This window comes from Mirounga leonina, unplaced genomic scaffold (assembly GCF_011800145.1).
Source record: "Mirounga leonina isolate KUSES-001 unplaced genomic scaffold, KU_Mleo_1.0 Mir_176, whole genome shotgun sequence".
NCBI classification, from domain to species: domain Eukaryota; kingdom Metazoa; phylum Chordata; class Mammalia; order Carnivora; family Phocidae; genus Mirounga; species Mirounga leonina.
The window spans coordinates 35,323,729-35,345,338 of record NW_023270454.1 but is presented as its reverse complement, the minus strand read 5'-3'; the positions used below and the strand labels follow the sequence as shown (position 1 = coordinate 35,345,338).

The following is a 21,610-nucleotide window of genomic DNA, read 5'->3' as shown; positions in this document are numbered from 1 at the left end:
CCCGCTTCTCTCCTCCCTCCTGCCTTTCCCGTCGCCTGCATCTTCCCTCTGACTAGGTCCAAGGCAATGGTATGTACTAACTGCACTGCAATGCTTTGTTCTGCTGCACACACACATGGTCTCTTGACAGGAAGAGAAAAGGAGAAATAACTGGGGAGGTGTTGTTTTCTTCGACCCAGGAGGGAGTTTGTGGTAGGGAAAAAAGTGAATGCTGCCTCTCTCCATGTTCAGTGTTTTCACTGAGGTGCAGCCACGGCCTCCTCTCCTACGAGGAGCTTGAAAGCTTGTTAAAGAGCAATGCTAAGTTTCTGATTCGGCTTTTCCACAGTGACCTACCCTCCAGGTAGTTGAAATTGTCCTTGGAAAGTACTGACTGTTCAGCTTGAGCTCGGAAGGGCCTGTGGAGAAGGCCTGCTTCACAGCTGACACCGAGTGCCCTGAAGGCAGCCACGCAAGCCCATCGTAGAAGGCCGTGTTGTTTGTTCCTGTCTCCTCCAGACCTTGTGGAGTATTCCCTTTCCCCCCAGGGTAGTTAGATGTTAGATGACAAACACCTCCTGATCATTGTGCCTTTTTAGCTCAAGGTCCCTGAGACCTGAAAGCACCTTTGGAAACCCAGTAAGATGACAGCAGGCAGGGCTTCACTGGAGAAGCAAGAAAGGTTCAAACTGAGGCAAAGGAAGACTAAGTCTCACCTCCCAGTCTGAGGTCAGAAAAGCAAGGTGATTTCTTCATGTTTGTGGCCGTTTCTGTACTCCTTGAGGACTTGAGCTGATTAGAAACTTTGGGCATGGGGTGCCTGGCTGGCTCAGCTGTGGAGCATGTGACTCTTGATCTCAGAGTTGTGAGTTCAAGCCCCATGTTGGGCATGGAGCTCACTTTTAAAAAACAAGAAAACAAACTTGGGGGTGTTAACAACATAAAACTGCCCCGGGGAAGAGAAGAAGAGCAGGTCAGGTGATCATGGAGGATCTAAAAATGGGTAATGGTGCACCATCAGATTGTGGCCTTTTATAGATGATGCAGCCACTTGGGTTGTAAGGGGATTACTTAAATGACACGCGAGTCACTTTTCAACCTGTGAGGAAGACTTTGCCTTAGAAAAGCTAACTGTCAGAGCCTTAGCATTCTCCTAGGGCTTGCTTATTGTCCCAGGATTCTTCTGGGCTCAAGATCTGGGCATGGGAAGAAGCACTCAGAACTCAGGCCAGCTCAGAGCCAGACAAGCATCACCTGAGGCTGCCATCCAGGGCCGCCTGATGCTGAGCAAGGAGCCGAGGCCAAGCCGAGGCCAAGCCGAGGCCTAGCGTGGCGGACTGCCCAGGGAGGGGTGTCCTCAGCCATTGCTCTTCTCTTGGGCTTCTATTGGAAGAGAAGCTCGATGTTATTTCTCCTCTTCTGTTTCCGAGTCCTGTGCATGCTCTCGTGCGCTCCTGTCGTGGTAGCTCTGACCCAAGCCCAGGCAGGGCTAATGTGCTGTCTCCACTGCTTTCTCCTCAGAACACGGCTCTAGATAAGGAGGGGCAGATTTTCTGCAGCAAGCACTGTCAGGACAGCAGCCGACCTGGGATGGAGCTGACCTCTCCAGTCCCTCCCTCAGCCGAGGAGCCCCCCGTGTCCGCGCCGGCAGCCCCGGCCCCCGCCCCTCCGGAATCGCCCACACGCCCTTGTCCCCCCGCTGCCCCCGGCTGCGAGCGGGCAGGGACCTGGCGCCGCCACCGTGACTGAGCCCCGGGCCAACGGCTGGAGCCCGCCGCGCCGCTGGGAAGCCCCTCTTCTGCCCGGGCCTGCCGCGCAGTCCCCTCACTGAAGAGCCTTTCTCCGCTGCCTGCCGTCGGGAAGCTTGCTGGCACCTGCGAGGGCTGCCAGGAGCTGGGAGCTCTGGGCCAGGGGTTTGCTTCTTTTCGTACTCTGGGCTCTGCCCTTTTGTACTCTGGTTCCTGGAGGGTCCTATGCAGTGTTAGCCTTGGTGAGAGATACTCAGAGTGGCTCGTTTTAAATTATTTGTCTTCGGTTCAGTGGACATTTTACAGTGTCACCAGGAGAATGTGCAACTTTTATCTGGGATTTAATGCATTTTTATAGAAACACTTTGGATGAATCAAGATCTCTCCCCTATTTAAGTAAACTCAGAGTATTCCTTTTTTCTTACGAAGAACTTAGAACTGCATTTGTCCCTTTCTGGGCGTCCTGTGAGAGGTGGCGCAGAACCTTCCTCTGCTGTTGGGGTTTGGAGGACTGGCTTTCTGATGGGAGACGTGCGCACCCAAGAGGACAGTCTGGTCATCGGACACTAATTCCAGACTTTGAGAAGTGCTTCCGGGTGCCTGAGGAAGCAGCCCACCATGTAGCTTGGGGTGCTGGGCTTACCTAAGACGACACTGGATATTTATTTGTACACAGACCCCAGGGGAATGTCACTTGGCTCCCTAGACATTGTGTGTTCCCCCCCACCCCCGCTCCAACTCTTCCCACCTGTGTATTAGGAAATGCTAACGAAGTCGTCCTTTGGGCTTTTTCATGAAAGGCTTGGCGCATGCACATTGCCCCGGCCACGGCCACGGCGGCGGCTTCTCAGCAGGCCGGCTTCCAGCAGAGCGGGATAAACTAGGCATCTGAGCAGCCACCAGAGTCTCTTTCATCATCTGCTTGCCGTCTGGAGCTGGCCGGAAACACCCGAGGAAACATGGGCCGAAGCACAGACAGGACTGGGGTGGGAAGGTGCTCCGCAAACTTCCTCTGTCATTAACCTTCTGGAAGGCTGCTGGCAGTTTTTCCTTTCCCCCCACTACCCTGCCCTTTTTAATAGTTGTACATAGTCGGTAGATTTGTTTTACCCGCTCATCTTCGAAACTGGTGGGCCCTGTAGTTCATTCTCATTGTTAGACTTTTGCCTCTTACAAGTGTACCTGACCTGCAATAAACCCTTCTTGAGAAAAAAGCGATGGGGGTGGGCGAAGGATTGTGTGGTGGTGTTTTGCGGGGTTTGTGTGATCGAAGCACACCTCCTTGCCCCAGTCTGGCAGGTGTATCCGTGTCTTTTTATGAAGTTTTGGGTGAGGAGGGGGAAGAGAGAGCGATGCTTGGGAAGCGCACATGCAAATGCCTCTTGGTCCAAGTGTATTTGGTAACAGGTGTAGAAACCCACAACGAAAGCTCAGGAATAAAGAGGACTTATTAGCGTACAGCAGAGGAATCCTGGGGAGCCAGGCTTTATAGAAAATGGGGAGTCAGGGCAGCCATTCCCCTGCCTCCTGTCTGTCACTGTCTCTGACGCAGAGGCTGGGCCGTCTCCTGTCTGCCGGGTGCATCTCGGCTCCCGGTGTGTGTTCTCTCCTCACGCCTGCTCGCCAGCAGCGCTGGTGTAGCCTGGTGCTGCTTCTGTGCCCAGCTTCCCAAGGCTGTCCGACGGCAGGCCTCGAGACCATCTACTTCAGCTCTGGATCCCTTCATTCACCCTGCTGAAGGAGTGAGGCCATCTGCCTGGCCCCGGCCACGTGGTCATTTCTCCCCGGGCTGGTGCTGGCTCACGGTTCGATTCCGGAGGCCCGTTACAAAACGCAGATGGGCTTCCCGGGCCCACAGCTGCAGCAGGTACAGGCCTCAGGAGGAGGGCAGTTTCCAAAAAGCTGTGATGTACAGGTCTAGACCCTTCTGCATGTCTCTGTCCTCACTGAGGAGTTAAAGAGCAAGCCTTTTCATGGCTTCCAATGCAAATACTTTCGTTACTGGCGCAGGAAGAGCTCATGTAAAGGAAAGAGGAGAACACGGAAGTAGGGATGGAGCATGGCCTCTGGCAGTGATCAGAGTCTGAAACCTGAGCCCCTCCCTGGGACTGAGGTCCAAAGGCATTTGCTGACAACTTAAGAACGTGACTGCCAGGGCAGCGCCGGTCACGGCTGATAAGACGAAGGAGCATCTTGTGTCCAGCACGCGCTCCCGCCCTCTGTGCCCCCCTTCACGTGGCCTGGGACTTGGTGGGGGAGGATGGCCTGCAGACGGGATGTGGCATGAGCACAGCCTGGCAGTTCTTCTGGGACTCTTTCATCCCACAGACACCTCGAGTGATGTGTGCTGGTAAAGGAGCAAACCAGGCAGTTGGCGGCACAACCCAAGTCACAGGACTAGCAGGAGTCAGTCACCGTGCCGCTTTAGGTTCTTCCATCTCCAAAGCGGTGCTCTTTGGAGGTACCCTGTTCCCTTGGGGGGGGGGGGCGCAAATCAAGGCCTGGATGTGAGTGGTCATCTAAGTAATGATCTTTAGTAAAGGCTCTGACTCCACAGGCAAGTTGTTCATTTGCCCACGTGTTTAGAAAACATTCGTTGAGCTCTCTTCTGTTCTCAGAATCCAGATTAAATACAGCTATGTAACTGCTAGGTTCCTCCGCTCCTGCACGCTGAGAGTGGCATGTCCTTGTTGGTTGTTCATTCCCTTACTCCAGCAGGGGATCTGCGTCTACAGAAACTGGTCTTTGAAGGGGCAGAAAAAGGGGAGTGGCGGCTTGCTGAAACCATCGTGGGGTGCTTGCCAGGCTCAGCACCTGGGCCACGAGTCAGGGCGGGTGGCTCTCTTTTTTCAAAAAGCTTGCCGTGATATGGAAATACGTGGAATATATGGATTGAAAACATTTAATAAAACTTGCCCCCGAATATTTTCATGGATATGACTGTGAAATGTGAATTTGAAAAGAGTGAGGACAGTTCAGCACAGACCGTATGGAAAGAGAAAGGGTGCCAGTGCCAACCAACGGTGTTGAGGAGAAAGACTTAGTCTAGAGCAGCGTGCAGCCCCCGGAAACGCAGTGTCAGCCGCCGAAGCTGACATTTTCTGGGGCCACGTTAAAAAGGAATGGGTGAGATTAATTTTGCAGTATATTTGATTTAACTCAATGTCTCTACAGTATTATTTGAATATGCAACCAATGTAAACAAATTCTTGGACATACTTTTTTTAATCCTTGAGATCGAGGGTGTGTTGACATTTACAGCACATCTCGGTTTGGGACAGGCACGTCCTGAGTGCTCGGAGCCCACGGCTGTGCCAGCCACGCCGGCCACTGCAGCTCTGAACAAAAGCCACGGCTCTTGGTCTTTGTTCCTCTTCTTTTTCTGTTTTGTTGTGCATATGACGTGAATGACGATGTAGGAAGAATGCTGATCTCGGTTTTACATGGGATGGGCTGATTTAAAATGACTCAGCGGGTTAAAACCCTGATCCAGACCCATGGCGTGAAATCAGAGTGTGAAGGCTGCAGTCCTGCCCCCCCACGGCCTCGACGTGTGCCAGCTTGTGGGAGGGATCGGGGCGTGGGGAACTGCAGCGGTCACCGTTCAGGAGGTGCCCCCTGAGCTGCTTGGATGTTAGTGTGATCTTACACTGCGCCAGGAAAAGTACGTGCGGACCGTGCACCGTGGGAGCCGAGCCCTCCCACCGGGGCAGGTCTGTTCTGAAGGCCTTGTGTGTGGTGCGCACAAGGTGATGCTCACCCGAGGGAAGGCAGCCAGGGTGTGCGGGGCTTCGCAGCCCGGGCAGCCAAGGACTAGTGGGAGACACCGTAAGCACTAGGGGAAACGAGAGGCACATCCGCTAGATGTCTTTGGCTGTATAAAGACCTGTTCCATAGTAGCAGGTGTAGACTCATCTTATTCAACTTACTCTGGATGGGGGTCTGAGGTTAGTAGGTAGGAGGCACGAAGGGTCAGATGTGCGTGCGGAGTCTGAGACTCTAATCAAAGGGCAGCCCAGTGACTGAATTAGCTGCTTTCTGAAGGAGTGACAGTCTAGTCTTTGGAAATGCTTAGCTGCTGAAGAATAACCACCGCAGAAGTTTACAGTTTACAGAGTACTTCATCCTGTATCATTTGAGCCATTAATGTCCACATTCCGTAAACAAGAAAACTCAGAAGGATCAGGAGCTCATCCAGACATACTAGAGCTGGGATTTGCTCCTCCTGGTTCCCAGGGAGTCTCTCCTTATAAGTAGGCTGTCCTCTAGGTGGTCAGAGATGTTTTAGATGGGACGTCTGTGTCACAGGCAGAGGGGGGATGGGATGGTGGAGACACCTGACAAAGTGGTAGAAAACTGGGGATTGGGACCTGAGAGGTTACGGGGGCTATGGGGCGGGGCCTGGGGGGGGATTGTTAGATGAAGAGAGTAGTTTCTCCAGAAGGAAGCTGTTGTGTGCATCTTAGCTTAGTCTTGGCCAGTGGATTAGAAGGGGGCCAACTTATGATGAAGCCTGCAGCCTTGAACTCAAAGGCAGTTAGCTGTGGGAAGGCGCTGCCCTCACTGAACAGCTGAGGGGAAGGAAAGGGTGTATCTGGTACACAGACAGCCTTTTGCTTCTGCCCCACCCTTTCCCAAACCCCCATCATTTGGGGCAGTGTGGTCAGGATGGTTTCAACCCAGTGGGCTGAGGGTTGGGCGCCTGTCCTTGCGGAGGATGAAGTTGGGTCTGGTGAATGTCTTTCAAGTTGTCCAAGTTCAAAGCTGCAAAGCAGCCAGTTGCTTCCTGCCAGGTATGAGGAAATAACAGCCAGCCTAGCCCCCCCAGCCCCCCAACCTTTGGTTTTGGCAAGGAAAAATATTCCTGAACTTGAGACAGGAAAGTAATTCACTTCATGTTTCTGGCATATGACTGCTGAGGTCTCAGAATTCATAGGAACATTTGTGCATTGCCTTCTTCCCTTGCTGGAGAGCCTGGCTGTCTTTGGAAGACAGCTTGCCTAAAGGCCAAACCACACTCACTTTCATTAGAAAAACGTGATGTCCCTTGGTTTGAGCAATCTGCATTTTTGGTTCAGCAGGGAGGTTTGGGAGTGATGTGTCAGTGTCACTAGTAATAGGCTTGGGTTTTTAAATAGTGATCTTATGACTTTGGGGGACCCAAAAGGTGCATCATGGACTCAACTCTTCAAATCTATGTATAGATTTGATTCATATCTGAAAATAGAAAAGATGTTTTTCCCACATATCTGAAAGGAAATAGAAGAGGCAAAAGAAAATTTACCATGTTAATATTTTTGTACTTTGTTATTGATTTGCTATTTTATGGTGTTTTCCTTCTGTTTTACAGTGTAGGAAGTTTTTACTTCCCAGCTTCCTTATGCTACGCAAAAGGGGAGTAGTTAGGCTGGTTGCTGTCCTCGCTGAAGTAGAAAACCCTTTCCCCCAGTAGCAGGGCAGAAACAGCCAAGGAGAGGCACTGGCGTATTGGCTGATACACACAGTTTATGTAGATTGTGAGATTCACATCATGTCCTCCTCGTTTCTTGTTTGTGAACAGGCTTTGGCCTAATGTGATGTCACATGATGACAGGAGGCTGGGGGGTGGCTGCCACTCCACGATCTCTAATGCACCCCAGGAACCGGCTGGGCTTCCCCACCAAGCTCAGGGGTAGGATTCTTCGTTCTGTGTGGATGCAGGAGGAGTCTGTGCCCTTGGTGTGCTCTGTTCTTTCGCAGTGATGGAGGGTGAGCAGGACAGCGCAGGAGGAAGGCCCAAACCAGGCCCATGGTTTGTATGGCCAGCAGCTCTTGAAATCCTGTCCAGGAAAAACCGATCAGATACCTAGTGAAAATCTCTCCCCTAAAATTCCTGTTTCGGTAGATCTTTTTGTCTGTTATTTTAATTTCAGTTCTGTTTGCTGAAACGGGTGCGAAGTGGAAGTGCTGACTGGCTGTATTGGGGATTCCTGGCCATCTCCTGCAGACTTGACCCTCCCCGGCTTTGCTATCCCACTGGCCATCTGACAGCATGGGGGGCGGTGGGGCACATGGCTCCGGGTGTGTATGTGTGTATGTGGTGTGTGTGTGTGTTCGTGTTTGTGTCCGTCCGGTCGCTGGCCCTTGGGCTCTGCTCTGCTGTTGGAGCTGAACAGAAACGGGCAGGCCCAGGTTCCCAGCTACCTTTTATCCTACATGCAGCTTCTTAGGGTTCCCGTGCAGGTCACTGTGAATCTTCTTGTCCTGTAGGCTGATCAGTAGAACGAAATGTTTCAGGGGGCAAAAATTGTTCCCTCTTACTGAATTAATGTGTTAGGGTATTTATTTATGGATGTTTGGTGTACTCTGGGGAGGAAGATTCTCATATGAGAGGGAACCATCCATCAGTGTGTATCTGTGCTTGTCAAGCTTTCATGTCCTGTATTCGCTAAGCCCGCCTGCTTTCTCCCAGAGATCCAGTGTGCCCTCGCTTAAATCGCAGAGCCTCAAGGACTTGATTGGTGGCATTTCAGTACGAATCAATACTATCAGGGAGGAAAATCTGAATTTCTCGAGGCAGTGCATTTTAAAACCAGCCGCAAATTACTGTATGTAAAGGGAACACAGCACGCTTCGAACCACAGCCACTTACTGAGGGTGCTGCCACGGTTCCTGTCTGCGTAGCTCATCTTCTTTCATCCCAGGCTGCCTCAGCTTTGACTTCTTTCCCCTCATTGGTTTAAATTTATTTGAAGTAATGGTTTTTTTTTTTTAAGTAACTAACACTGGTTAAAATGAGTGAATGTTGAGTAAATCCTAACAAATATGATAAACAGATTCTGCCCTTAAGAAGCCCTTGTGTTGACACCAGCTGTATTTGTTTTATGAGTAAAGGAATACGTAAGTAATACATAGGTCGGTAATATATATTACTTCTGCTTTTGTTAATTTTCCATAGTTGTGAGTCTTAAAACCAATAAAGGCAGTGGAGGCACCAATTTTCTTCTTAGGCTCCAAGAAGAAGCTGCTTTATTCACTTTACTTTAAGCCTGTAAAAATGGGGTAGTTGAAAGTATCAAATGCTTGGCATAGGATGTAGGTATTCCAAATTTTCTTCTACCATTTTCCCTAAAGTTTCCGAAGTACAATATCAGAGGGTAACAACAGTGAGGATGTTTAATTAATTTACCAGTCACTTGGGTTTTTCTTTTATCTTACATTTGACTATTTTTTCTTTCTTAATGGTTTATAAAACAGTGGTGGATCTTAGCTATAGGTCTAGTGTTCTCATCAGCGTAAGTGTTGGTAAGAGGGAGCTGTCTGGCCAAAGAAGGCCCATGTTCCTGTTTTCAAGAGAGTTTCTTGTTGGTTATTGTTCAAAATCTGGGACTAAACCAGAGTTTGACATTTTCTTTGCAAAGAATTGTTTCATTGATGTTTTAAATTAGAAGTGAAAAGATATTTTGAAAAATTCAATTACAAACACCATTTTATTTTTCTGTCAAACTGAGTTGTTCCATTCCAAATCTTTGCTTTTAGAGAAGAGCTGAATGTTGGAAAATAGGAGGGGACCCTTTTAGGTAAGTTGCAAGAGAAACAGAGATGGAATGCTGGTTGCAACTCGAAGTTCACAACTTACAAAGAATTTATTTATGCAATACAGACCTTTTCTCAAATATTTTTCACAGATTTCCACACAGCAATCTACTAGAAAAGTAGAATTATACAACACCAAAATAACATGTTTCTTAGTACAAATTGCTACTCAAAGGAAGGTGAAGGTATTTAGTAACAAAGAGAAGGTCAGATGGGTGTTGCCTCTGTCCTCAGACCAGGGTAGGGGAGGGAAGCCCGGCTGCTGGCTCTGCCTCAGTGCCCGGGCACAGTCAAACCTCAGGGGTGAGCTTTGGTACTTGCATTTACTTTAAGAGAAAAACAAAGGTTGTGAGCCCACGAGCCTTTCCACCATTTCATTTTGGTGTGCTATGAAGACAGCCTATCAGGAAAACATTGTAAATAAAACACTGTAAATACTTCACACTTGCTATAACATTAGATCCTTTATGTTAACCACACAATAAAATAAGAACCTCCCCCAAACCGTAATTTTCTAGGTCTAAAGCATGCTTGAACAATAATATTCATCGAAATAACTCATTGAGATGTTTTAAATTACATTTACCATAATTTAAACATTACTACTTAAATCCCAGAAATTTCAGTGCCGAAGAAGCACGATTGCTTGGAAAAATACAGGACCCAAAGTACAGCATAAAATTCCCTATCCCAGTATTATAACCCATTTCCTTATTGTTAAGATCATGTATTTCTCAAGATAACAGATAAAGGGAAGTGGTTTTTCATAAGATAGCTAGAATAAGTGGGTTTACTTGCTCCACTGTATGTTTCCATAATTGGTGAAAATAGACTTCTCATTATGACTAAAAATATAGATTTTTTAAACTACAGAACCCAGCAGCCAATTTTCTGCTTTGCTATTCCCCCCAAAAAGTCAAGCAAAGTCTACAAAAATAGCAATTAACTTTAAAAAATATTTTGCTTCTTAGAGCAAATCTGAGTTACATTCAGATGTAATAGCTATTTCTAAGCAAGATGCTCCCGATTACCCCCCGCCGGGACTGGGGGCCCGGCTGACGCGCAGCTGTCCCGGTCAGTAGCGGGTTTGGGATTCGTGTTGCCACCGGTTAAAGTTGTTGTAAAACAGAACAATGCTTCCCGAGGCCATGCCAGAAATGATGCACCTGGGAGAGTCAGAGAGAGAAGGAGGGGTTTACAAACCGCTTTGTTTCCTAGGGTTCTGTTCCTAAAGAAAGCACTGCCTTCCCCAAATCTCCAAGGTAAATCTAGAAGATGGCAGTCGAACCTAACAATTGGCGAGCCTACGGCACGTCTGCTGCTTGCCCAGGGGCACAACACTGAGGGAGCTCAGCATGCCACCTCCGAAACTCCACGAAGAGCCACAGCACAGCCTGCCTTTTTACTGAACGTGCAGCCAGTACGTGCAGGGTGAGTCACTAACAAACACTGGCTAGGCTTGATCATTTCGGGGGGGGGGGGGGGGTGCTGGGCTGGTGAGCCCTAGCTTTTATTTTTATAGATACAAACTTGAAGCCGACACCGAGGATACGTTAGCTTCAGAGGCACAGCTCTGCCCGTTACCCTGCACTCCCCAGTGTAGCTCCTGCGTGTCACCATGTGATGCCAGCACCACACCGCGGTCTCTCTCCCCCCCGCTGTGCCTGCCCCCTATCTTTTAGGCGAGCTATCAAGTACTTGCTGGTGGAGGAAGCGGCACACAATTAGGTGTCCGAGATCGCTCTGGCAGAGAGTGGACCGTCATTTGGGCCGAGCTCTGCTCTGCAGAAGATCTGGGCGGGGGCCTAGTCCTAAGACTGTGAACTCACTGAAATGATCACTAAAGACAGGAGCTGCCACTGCGTGCCCCCCTGTCCCTTTGAAGGTGGCGCAGGGAAAACCCGCAGAGCAGTGGGACCAGCAGTTTAGAGGAGCTTATTATCTTAGACCTTCCTCTGAATGGTCTGGTAGGACCAGTCCTTAGAAGTCATTTGCAATATCCTTCCTACTACCTCATATCAAAATTAGGAACTAAAATGTGCCACTACCAAAAAAATCAAACACAAAAGAAGGCAGTAATGAGGGAATGAGGGACAAAAAAAGCTCTAAGACACACAGAAAACAAAATAGTAAAATGGCAAAAGTAAGTCTTATTGGTGATTAACTGTAAAGGCATTGAACTCTCCAATCAAGAGACACTGGCACAGTGGATAAAAAACATGATCAAACTATATGTTGTCTACAAGAGAGTTGCTTTAGATCTAAAGACACAGGTTGAAAGTGACAGGACGGAAGAAGACATTCCATGCAAATAGTAATGAGAGAGCTGGAGTGGCTATACTAAGATCAGACAAAGTAGGCTTTAAGTCATCTGTTATGAGACAAAGAAGTACACTATCAATTAAAAGGTCAATTTATCAAGAAGATATAGCAATTACAGGCATATCTTGGAGATATGGTGTTGGTTCTAGACCACTGCAATAAAGTGAGTCAAATGAATTTTTGGTTTCCCAGTGCATGTAAAAGTTATGTTTACATTTGCACTATAGTCTATTAAGTGTGCAGTAGCATGTCTAAAAAATGTACATACCTTAATTAAAAAATATTTGATTGCTAAAAACTGCTAACCATCATCTGAGCTTTCTGCAAGATGTAATCACATCTGTAATCACAGATCACCATAACAAATAGAATGAAAAAGTTTGAAATATTGTGAGAATTATCAAAATGTGACAGACACACGAGCAAATGCTGTTGGAAAAATGGCAGACCTGCTCAATGCAGGTTTGCCACAAAAGTTCAATTTGTAAAAACTATCCGCAAAGCACAATAAGATGAAGTCTGTACAAACAAATGTACCAAATATCAGAGCCCCCAAGATATATGGAGCCCAAACTGTGACAGAATGGAAGGGAAAAATAAACAGTTCTACAATAATAGTTGCAGACTTCAGTACCCCACTTTCAATAATGGGTAGAACAACCAGAAGGAAATAGAGAATCTAAAGAATACTAAAAACCAAGTGACTGGGGTGCCTGACTGGCTCAGTCAGTAGAGCATGCAACTCTTGGTCTCAGGGTTGTGAGTTTGAACCCTATGTTGGGTATAGAGATTACTTTAAAATAAGATCTAATTAGGGACACCTGGGTGGCTCAGTCGGTTAAGCGTCTGCTTTTGGCTCAGGTCATCATGCCAGGGTTTCTAGATCGAGCCCTGTATCAGGCTCCTTGCTCAGCAGGGAGTCTGCCTCTCCCCCTGCCTCGTGCTCTCTCCCACTTTCTCTCTCAAATAAATGTTTATTAAAAATCTAATTAAAAAACAAAACAAGTAGATCTAACACATATATTGAACACTCACCCAAAAACAGCAGAACAGACATTTTTCTTAAGTGAGCATGGAGTATTCTCCAGAATAAACCATGTTAGGCCACAAAACTAGTCTTAACAAATTTAAAAATCATACAAAGTATCTTTTCTGATCACGATAGAACAAGAAAGCAATAACGGAAAATGAAAATTCACAAATATATAGAAATTAAGCAAGCAATGAATCAAATCTGAACAGAAATTAGAAAATTACGGAGACAAATGAAAACACAATAAACCAAACAATGCAATGCTGAGGGAAATTTATAACTGTAAATACATACATTAAAAAAGAAATATCTCAATCAGTAACCTAATTCTACACCCTGAACCAGAAAAAGAGCAAACTAAACTCAAAACTAACATAGGAGGAAGGAAATAATGAAGGTTAGAGAGTGGAGATAAATAAAACAGAGGATAGAAAAAATGGGAGAAAAATCAAGAAAACCAAGAGCTGGTTCTTTGAAAAGATTAAATTGACAAACTTTTAGCTAGATTGACTTAGAAAAAAGAGAGGACTCAAACTACTAAAATCATAGAGATGTTACTACCAATTTTACAGAAATAAAAAAGGATTATAAGAATACTAGGAACAATTGTATGCCAACAATTAGATCAAATGGAATTTTTTTTTTTTTTTTTTAAGATTTTAGGGGCACCTGGGTGGCTCAGTGGGTTAAGCGTCTGCTTTTGGCTCAGGTCATGATCCCAGAGTCCTGGGATCAAGCCCCATGTCGGGCTCCCTGCTCACTGGGGAGGGAAGTCTGCTTCTCCCTCTCCCTCCCACCCCGCTCATGCTCTCTCTCAAATAAAATCTTTAAAAATAAATAGATTTTAAGTAATCTCTACACCCAACGTGGGGCCTGAACTCACAACCCCGAGATGAAGAGTTGCACACTGCACTCACTGAGCCAGCCAGGCGCCCCTGAAATGGAAAAAAATTTTTTTTTTTTTAAAGATTTTATTTATTTGAGACAGAATGAGAGAGACAGAGAGCACATGAGAGGGGGGAGGGTCAGAGGGAGAAGCAGGCTCCCTGCCGAGCAGGGAGCCCGATGCGGGACTCGATCCAGGGACTCCAGGATCATGACCTGAGCCGAAGGCAGTCGCTTAACCAACTGAGCCACCCAGGCGCCCTGAAATGGAAAAATTCTTAAAAACACACACTATACCAAAACTAAATCATGAAAAAATAGAACATATGAATAGACTTATAACTACTAACAAGACTGAATCTTATAACTACTAACGAGACTGAATCAATAATCAAAAGCCTCCCAATAAAGAAAAGCCCTGGACTAGATGGCTTCAGTGGTGAATTCTATCAAACATTTTAAAAGAAGGATTAACACCAACTCTTATTCTTCTAAAAAACTAAAGACGACAGAATACTTCCTAAGTCATTCAGTGAGGCCAGCATTACCCTGACACCAAAATCAGAGACACTACAGGAAACAAAAATTACAGACCAATATCCCTTATGAATATTGCTATAAAAATCTTCAACAAATATTAGCAAACCCAATTCAGCCGTATATTAAAGGATTATACACCATGACCCAAGATGGGTTTATTCTTGGAATGCAAGAATGGTTCAACATACAAAAATCAACGTAATCTACCACATTAGCAGAACTAACAAAAACCTACATAATCACCTCAATTGATGAACAAGAGGCATTTCACAAAATTCAACATGCTTTTATGATATCACTCAAACTAGGAATAGAAGGAAAGTACATAAACATGATAAAGGGAATTTTTGAAAAACCCACAGCTAATATCATACACAGTGGTGAAAGACTAAAAGCTTTTCTTCTATTATCAGAAACAAGACAAAAATAAACACTTTTACCAGTTCAACATGGTACTGGGAGTCCTAGCCAGAGCAATTAGGCAAGACAAAAAACATCCAAATTGGAAAGTTTGAAGTAAAATAATTTCTATTACAGACTGACATGACCTTATATATAGGAAATCCTAAGGATTCCACAAAAAAACCTGTTAGAGTTAATGAATTCAACAAAGTTTTACACGATATAAAATCCACACAAAATTAAGTTGCATTTCTGTACATGTGCAATGAAAAAAATCTGAAAAGGAAATTAACAATTCCATTTACAATAGCAACAAAATGAATAAAATACTCAAGCCTAATTTAACCAAGGAGGCCAAAGACTTGTATATTGCAAACTATAAAATGTTGCTGAAAGAGATTAAAAAAAGCAAATAAATGGAAAGACATCTGGGTTCACAGACTGGAAGATTTAATATTGTTAAAATGACAATACTAGCCAAAGTAATCAACAGATTCAACCCAATCCCTATCAAAATCCCCCCCCTTTTTTTGCAAAAATAGAAAAAACCCATCATAAAATTCATAATGGATTCTCAAGGAACCCCAAATAGCCAAAAACAATCTTGGAAAAAAAAAAACGAAAAGTAAAATTAATTTTACTTCATGATTTCAAAACTTTCCACAAAGCTATAGTAATCAAAACAGTTTGGTACTGGCATATGGATCAACAGAATAGAGAACCCAGAAATAAACTCACATATATGGTCAAATGATTTTTGATAAGTGTCAAGACCATTCAGTGGGGAAAGGACAGTCTTTTCAACAAATAGTGTTGGGAAAACCAATATCCACATGCAAAAGAATGAAACTGGACCCTTATCTACTATCATATACAGGCATGAATTCAAAATGGATCAAAAACTAAACATAAGCGTTACAACTATAAAACTCATAGGGGAAAAGCTTTATGACATTGGATTTTGCAATGATTTCTTGGATACGCTGGAAGCATTTACAACAACAGTAAAAGACTTCATCAAAATTAAAAACTTCCGCACATCAGAGAACACTATTAAGAGTGCAATGTCAACACCACCAGTCATTAGGGAAATGCAAATCAAAACCACAGTAAGAGACCATTTCACACCCATTAGGATGGATATTATTAAAAAACAAAAATAAACCACAACCAGGACATAACAGGTGTTGGTGAAGATGTGGAGAAATTGCAGGCCCACTGCTCTGCTGGTGGGAATGTAAAATGGTGCAGACACTGTGGAGAACAGTTTGGCAGTTCCTCAAAAAGTTAAAGAATTACCATTACTGCTTCTCCCTCTCCCTCTGCCTGTCACTCTGCCTACTTGTGCTCTCTCTCTCTGTCAAATAAATAAAAATCTTAAAACAACAACAACAACAACAAATCACACACACACTATACCAAAACTACATCAATCACTACACCAAACCAAGCATTCCACTCCTGGTTGTCTACCTCAAATAAAAGAAAACAGGAATCTGAACAGATATTTGTACGTGAATGAACGTTCATGGCAACCTTATTCACAACAGCCAAAAGGTGAAAACAACCAAAATGTCAACAGATGAGTAGCTATACAAAGTGGCATGTACTATTCAGCCTTAAAAAGGAATGAGCTTGACACATGCTACAATAGGACAAATATTTTATGCTTCCACTTATACGAAGTATCTAAAAGACGCAAATTCATAGAGACAGACACTGGAATTAAAGTGAGCTGGATGGAGCTCTGGGAGGGAAAATGGTAAGTTAGTGTTTAATGGGTACAGAACTTCTCTTTGGGACGATGAAAACTTATGAAAAAAAAAGAGATGGGCAGTGATGATAGTTGTACAACAGTGTGAATGTACGTAATGCCACTGAATTGTACACCAAAAAAGTGATGGTAAATTTTATGTATATGTTAACACAATAAAAAAGTTAGGAACTAGGGGCGCCTGGGTGGCTCAGTCGTTATGCGCGTCTGCCTTGGGCTCAGGTCATGGTCCCAGGGTCCTGGGATCAAGCCCCACATCAGGCTCCCTGCTCGGCGGGAAGCCTGCTTCTCCCTCTCCCGCTCCCCCTGCTTTTGTTCCCTCTCTTGGTCTGTCTCTCTCTGTCAAATAAAATATTTAAAAAAAAAATTAGGAACTAAAATCTGTGACTGTATGTTAAGAAGAAATAAGATACTGAAGACTATCTCCCCAAAATTTACCACTTGGAAGGTTTTAGGAAATAAGGCAAATCTCTCCATAGAATTCTCATGGACAGAGATACAGGCATTTTGTATTAAACATGTTTACAGCTCTTAAATTTTTATTTTAAGGAAAAAGTACTCTAAGAAATATAAAAAGCTTTATGGCAATGTAATTACAGTTTTTGTTACTTAAATCCTGTCTATTGCTGGAGAATTCAGCCTTTGTCTAGGAGTGGCAATGCCATCAAAAAGAAAAATGACACTTTAAAAAAAAAAATTCACTGGCTTTTTTTTTTTAAGATTTATTTATTGAGAGAGAGTGAACGAGAGAGAGCACAAGCAGGGGGAGCAGCAGAGGGAGAGGGAGAAGCAGACTCCCCGCTGAGCATGGAGCAGGACATGGGGCTCGATCCCAGGACCCCGGGATCATGACCTGAGCCGAAGGCAGACGCTTAATGACTGAGCCACCCAGGTGCCTCTCACTGGCTTTTTTGATTGCCCAGGTGATCCCCACAACCCAGTCTATCCATCAGTCCATTTAAATAAATTCCCTCCAGTTTTCACTATCCCCATCAGTAGACCGTGATTTCAGTGTTACCTCTGGTCGTAAGACAGGGCCATGGCCCGGATTCCAGCATCGCAGCCTGGATAGGCAAAGAGGTGCTTGAGGTCAGACACCTGCCAGACCATGACCACACCGTTGTCCCCTCCTGTGAGCAGGTACTGCCCATCTCGGCTCAGCTGGATGGCCTAGGAGAGACACAGCAATATTCAGTAGAGGTGTGGCCCTACGAGAACCCCGGCTCCCAGCCCTTGTTTCCTTCCTCTACCCTGCAGCCACTCCATGCAGGGAGAGAGTGGATGCATGTGCTCCTAAGAAGGTTATAGGAAATCAGGAGTTACAGAAAACTTTTGTCCTTTTTCAAAAATCAAATGGACAAAGTTAGGCAGTGTTTGAGGTTTTGTGTTTTTAATTTTTGCTTTTTAAAGATGAGGTGGCAAACTCTTCCGGCTCTGTGAATACAATTTAAATGGTGCATGTTGTGGCCTAGGACCAGCATTATGAACTGAGGAGCCTCCTGGCATCTCTCCGGTTGTACTGTGGATGTGCTAAGCCCACTCTATCCCAAGGCTGGGCAGGCAGTGCTAGCTGACCTCAGATCCCCAAGAAAAGACTGCTGCCTTTGGGGCTGTGGCCCCACGGGAGAAGACCAAGAGCTTTAGTAACTTCACTAGGCCTCCTGGGTGTTTACAGCGGTGAGGAAGGCAACGTGGTAGATAGAGAGCCAGCTTCCAGGGTGATTAAACCCCAGGGGAAGCATTTTCTTCTTGCCCCAGGACTGACTGCTTCCTGCCAGTACTGAACAGGAAGTACAGACATGGTATTTGCTCTTCAGTCCTGTAAATGGGGCCAAATGCAGATCACTGCCTGCTTTTATACGACTTGTTACATTTTTAGTGGTTGGAAAAAATCAAAGGAAGAATAATATTCCATGACTTGTGAAGATTATATGAATTCCAAATTTCAGTGCCCGTAAATAAGGGTTACTGGAACATAACCACACCCATTAATTTATGGCCACTCTCACAAGTGACTACAACAGAATACAGAGCCTGCAAAGCCTAAAATATTTTTTATCCTTTTACAGAGAAAGCATAAATACCTGTAATCCTATGTCTACCTGGACAGTGAATATGGGAAGGCAGATTGTGCTAACAAGCCAGAAAGAAAAAAAAATCTAACTTCTGAAAATGTATTTGTTCTGCACTCAGTTTTAGTACAGTTGCCTTAAGTTTGTAACGTGCCCTTTGACAAAATTTTTTAGAAACCCTAGAAAAGGACTGTTCCACAGCCATTCAATTCACATTTACGTAAATGCCAACTTTTACTGGTCTCTTAAATGTAGCTTATTCTCAAAGAATACAAAAATACATCTAAGAAAAACCCGTATATGGAAAACACTTACAGGTAAGAAGTATTCTCTGAATCTTAATCCAATACAAATAGTAAGATTCTTCAATATAAGTAAAAGTCAATATCCTTTCCCCCCCATTCATGTCACAAACGGCGATCGCTACAGGCTACCAGAGAACTGCAGTACGGGCCGGGGCAAACAATTACTTGCTACACTTACAAAATTCAGCTGATGAAAATCCATTAACTTTATGGTTGTGGTTCACTTGAGTTTGATCCTTGAGGCTTTTTGCTGGGTAAGTGCTATATTAAAACATAAACTGAAACTACTTTTCTTTAACTCTTTGTTCTAGTAAAGAATCGCTAATCCTAGTTCTGTCTGGAATTAAATGAAGCCTGGATTTTTAGGCTTATATATTTATCGGCATCCAAAACATTTTAATAAGCCAGGTGCCCGCCAAAGTGAGAGAGTATTTTGTTGGCCTTTCTCACGAGGAACCTGTCAAGTTCCCCTGGAGTAAGAGATACGGTAACATTTACTGAGGGCGCCCGGTCTTCCACCCAAACCAGCGCTCACGGAGTTCTTAGCTCTAACTCCTCTCCTCAGTATCCGGGGTGGGCCGAGACGAGAGATTTTAAGAGGGCCCCCGAGACATGTCCACATCCCCTGGACTCCGGAGTGCCTTGGACAATGCCACAGCTGTACTGCTTTCTACGGCCATAGCAGCCTGCTGGGCAGGCTCATGTCCTAAAACCGAGTTTCCCCAGAAAAAGAAAAGAAATGAGTTCCTAGGGGTGAAATGGTGGTTATCCTTTGTTTAGGATAAAATAACTTTGCTGCTCTGTACAGGCTGCCCACTTAATTTAAGTTACTCATTAAGACATCTAAACACTGCCTAGTTGATGTGCTATGATACATTAACCAAATGCCACCCAACAATCTGGCATCTAAATAAAAACAGGTGGGAAGCCTTGATTAGTGCAGAGGTTCCCCAGGCTGCCGCCTGCAGGGTTCTTGGTATTTCAGAGAAACTTAATTTCTGGTCTGAGCTGATGACTACTTTGTTTCCATGGTCTCGTTTCCTTGTACAGCTCAGACTGCAGGATGGAACTGGAGATTTTTGCTCTGGGATGTCTCGTATTCTCCAGCCGTTAGCTGTGCCAGTGCCAGTCTCTGGAGCCATGGGCAGGTAGTGCTCATTTCAGGCAAACTTTTTTTTTTTTCAAGATTTTATTTATTTATTTGACAGAGAGAGACACAGTGAGAGAGGGAACACAAGCAGGGGGAGTGGGAGAGGGAGAAGCAGACTTCCCGCCGAGCAGGGAGCCCGATGTGGGGCTCGATCCCAGGACCCTGGGATCATGACCTGAGCCGCAGACGCTTAACGGCTGAGCCACCCAGGCGCCCCAGGCAAACTTGTTTTAATCACACAGTTGCCACTTGCAAGCCAGTGTGATAAAGTGCAGGAGTGCTGGGAAAAAGGCAATGGATTGTTTAAGCCTAAAATCCAGTGGGAAATATTACGGGGAAAAAAACAATGGCGATAGGGCAGAGAGGAAAAGCATGTGTGTATGAACAGTCTGCAGAAAGCCTCCGTACCATTGCCTCAAGGAACTTCCCAGAGCCTTCGGTACTAACTGAAATGCCACAGATATTGTTTTAGCCAGCAAGGGATTTCAAATTATTTTACAGATTTCTTAGTGTTGCTGACAGTATAATCGTAACTCAGAGTGACAGATTATCAACATTATTATTGTAAAGAAAAGAGGAAAGGAAAATCCTCTGATGTGTACTTGGTTTAAAGATTTTTTTATTTTTTTTATTTTTATTTTTTTATTTATTTGAGACAGAGAGAATGAGAGACAGAGAGGATGAGAGGGAGGAGGGTCAGAGGGAGAAGCAGACTCCCTGCCGAGCAGGGAGCCCGACGCGGGCTGGATCCCAGGACTCCAGGACCATGACCTGAGCCGAAGGCAGTCGCTTAACCAACTGAGCCACCCAGGCGCCCGATTTGTACTTGGTTTAAATGAAGTATTATGGGAAGGATGGGAAAAATAAAAGTAGGAGTGCACGCTTTTGTGGTAGAGGCAGTCAAAATACAGTGAAGAAAATTTACAGAGCGAAATGGAGAAGACCCTGAATTAAGAAATCAATGCTAAGAGACAGAAGCAGCAAGTGCCCTTCACTTCATCCACATAATCTATGTTTAGGGTTGTTGTTTCAAATACTGACTCCAGTATTTGTTTACTTGAGAGAAGCGGGGGTGGGGGTGGGGTGGGGCTCAGATTAGATCTGGGAAACCGGGAAAATTTATGTCATCTAAGCTGCCCTGGGTCAGGAAGAGCAACGAATATAATGTCCAGAGCTAGCTTAAAGCCACACTTGGAGGGCAGCGGCCTCTGTGACCCTCTTTGCACCCCCGACATGTCCAGAGTCCCCTCACCGTACACAGTTCACATGTGCCGCCAACCTCATCCTGGAAAATGATAGGAACACCACAGCTTCCTTTTATCTTAAGCTGCCCCTGAAGGCTGGGAGTGAGAAAAGAAGGACCTTGAAAAAAGAGCCTCTTCAAAGAGCAGTCCTTATTGTTTTCTTCAACCTCTAATCCTTTTGGAGTCCTGTCCTGAAAATGAAGCAAGGCTCCAGAAGGTCCCCTAGCATTACCATTCCTGGCTTATCAAAAGGGAAAAAAAAATGTCTGCCTAATTCACATCATAATTGGAAGCCCAATTCCCTGAATTTGGCAAGTGTTGGTCTTGTTATTCAAGAAGTCAAGTCTGGAATGAGATACTAATCCGAAATAGTCGTAATCCCTACCACTCCCACCAGCTGCCTATTCAAGTGTGCAGAGGAATCGGTGTTAGGGGTAGTCTAGTGTACTAGTTTAGTTTTGATGCTCAGAAAACAACTATGTGCAGTTAACTTTCTTAGAGAAAAAAAAAAAAAGCTGAGCAATGCTATGAAAGCCACGCAGGTTGGCTTTACTGTGTGCCGTCACGCACGGAGTGCCCTG

The 21,610-nt window shown here is 45.1% G+C and overlaps 2 protein-coding genes across 11 annotated transcripts in view; one reads left to right on the top strand and one right to left on the bottom strand.

Annotated features, from left to right (window-relative positions):
- The window catches only part of DCLK2 (doublecortin like kinase 2), a 146,768-nt gene extending 143,842 nt beyond the window's left edge, over positions 1-2,926 (top strand). For 4 of the 6 annotated variants that reach the window (XM_035022929.1, XM_035022928.1, XM_035022927.1 and 1 more), the window contains one exon: positions 1,501-2,926. In XM_035022929.1, coding sequence (XP_034878820.1) covers positions 1,501-1,728 — 228 coding nt within the window. In that variant the 3' untranslated portion in view covers positions 1,729-2,926. The remainder of the gene's footprint in view (positions 1-1,500) is intronic. The other 2 variants (XR_004682434.1, XR_004682433.1) reach the window with 1 other exon arrangement.
- Positions 2,927-9,323: 6,397 nt separating this feature from the next.
- The window catches only part of LRBA (LPS responsive beige-like anchor protein), an 834,672-nt gene continuing 822,385 nt past the window's right edge, over positions 9,324-21,610 (bottom strand). For all 5 annotated transcript variants that reach the window (XM_035022918.1, XM_035022919.1, XM_035022917.1 and 2 more), the window contains 2 exons: positions 17,277-17,428; positions 9,324-10,468 (listed from right to left, as the gene is read on the bottom strand). In XM_035022918.1, coding sequence (XP_034878809.1) covers positions 10,378-10,468; positions 17,277-17,428 — 243 coding nt within the window. In that variant the 3' untranslated portion in view covers positions 9,324-10,377. The remainder of the gene's footprint in view (positions 10,469-17,276; positions 17,429-21,610) is intronic.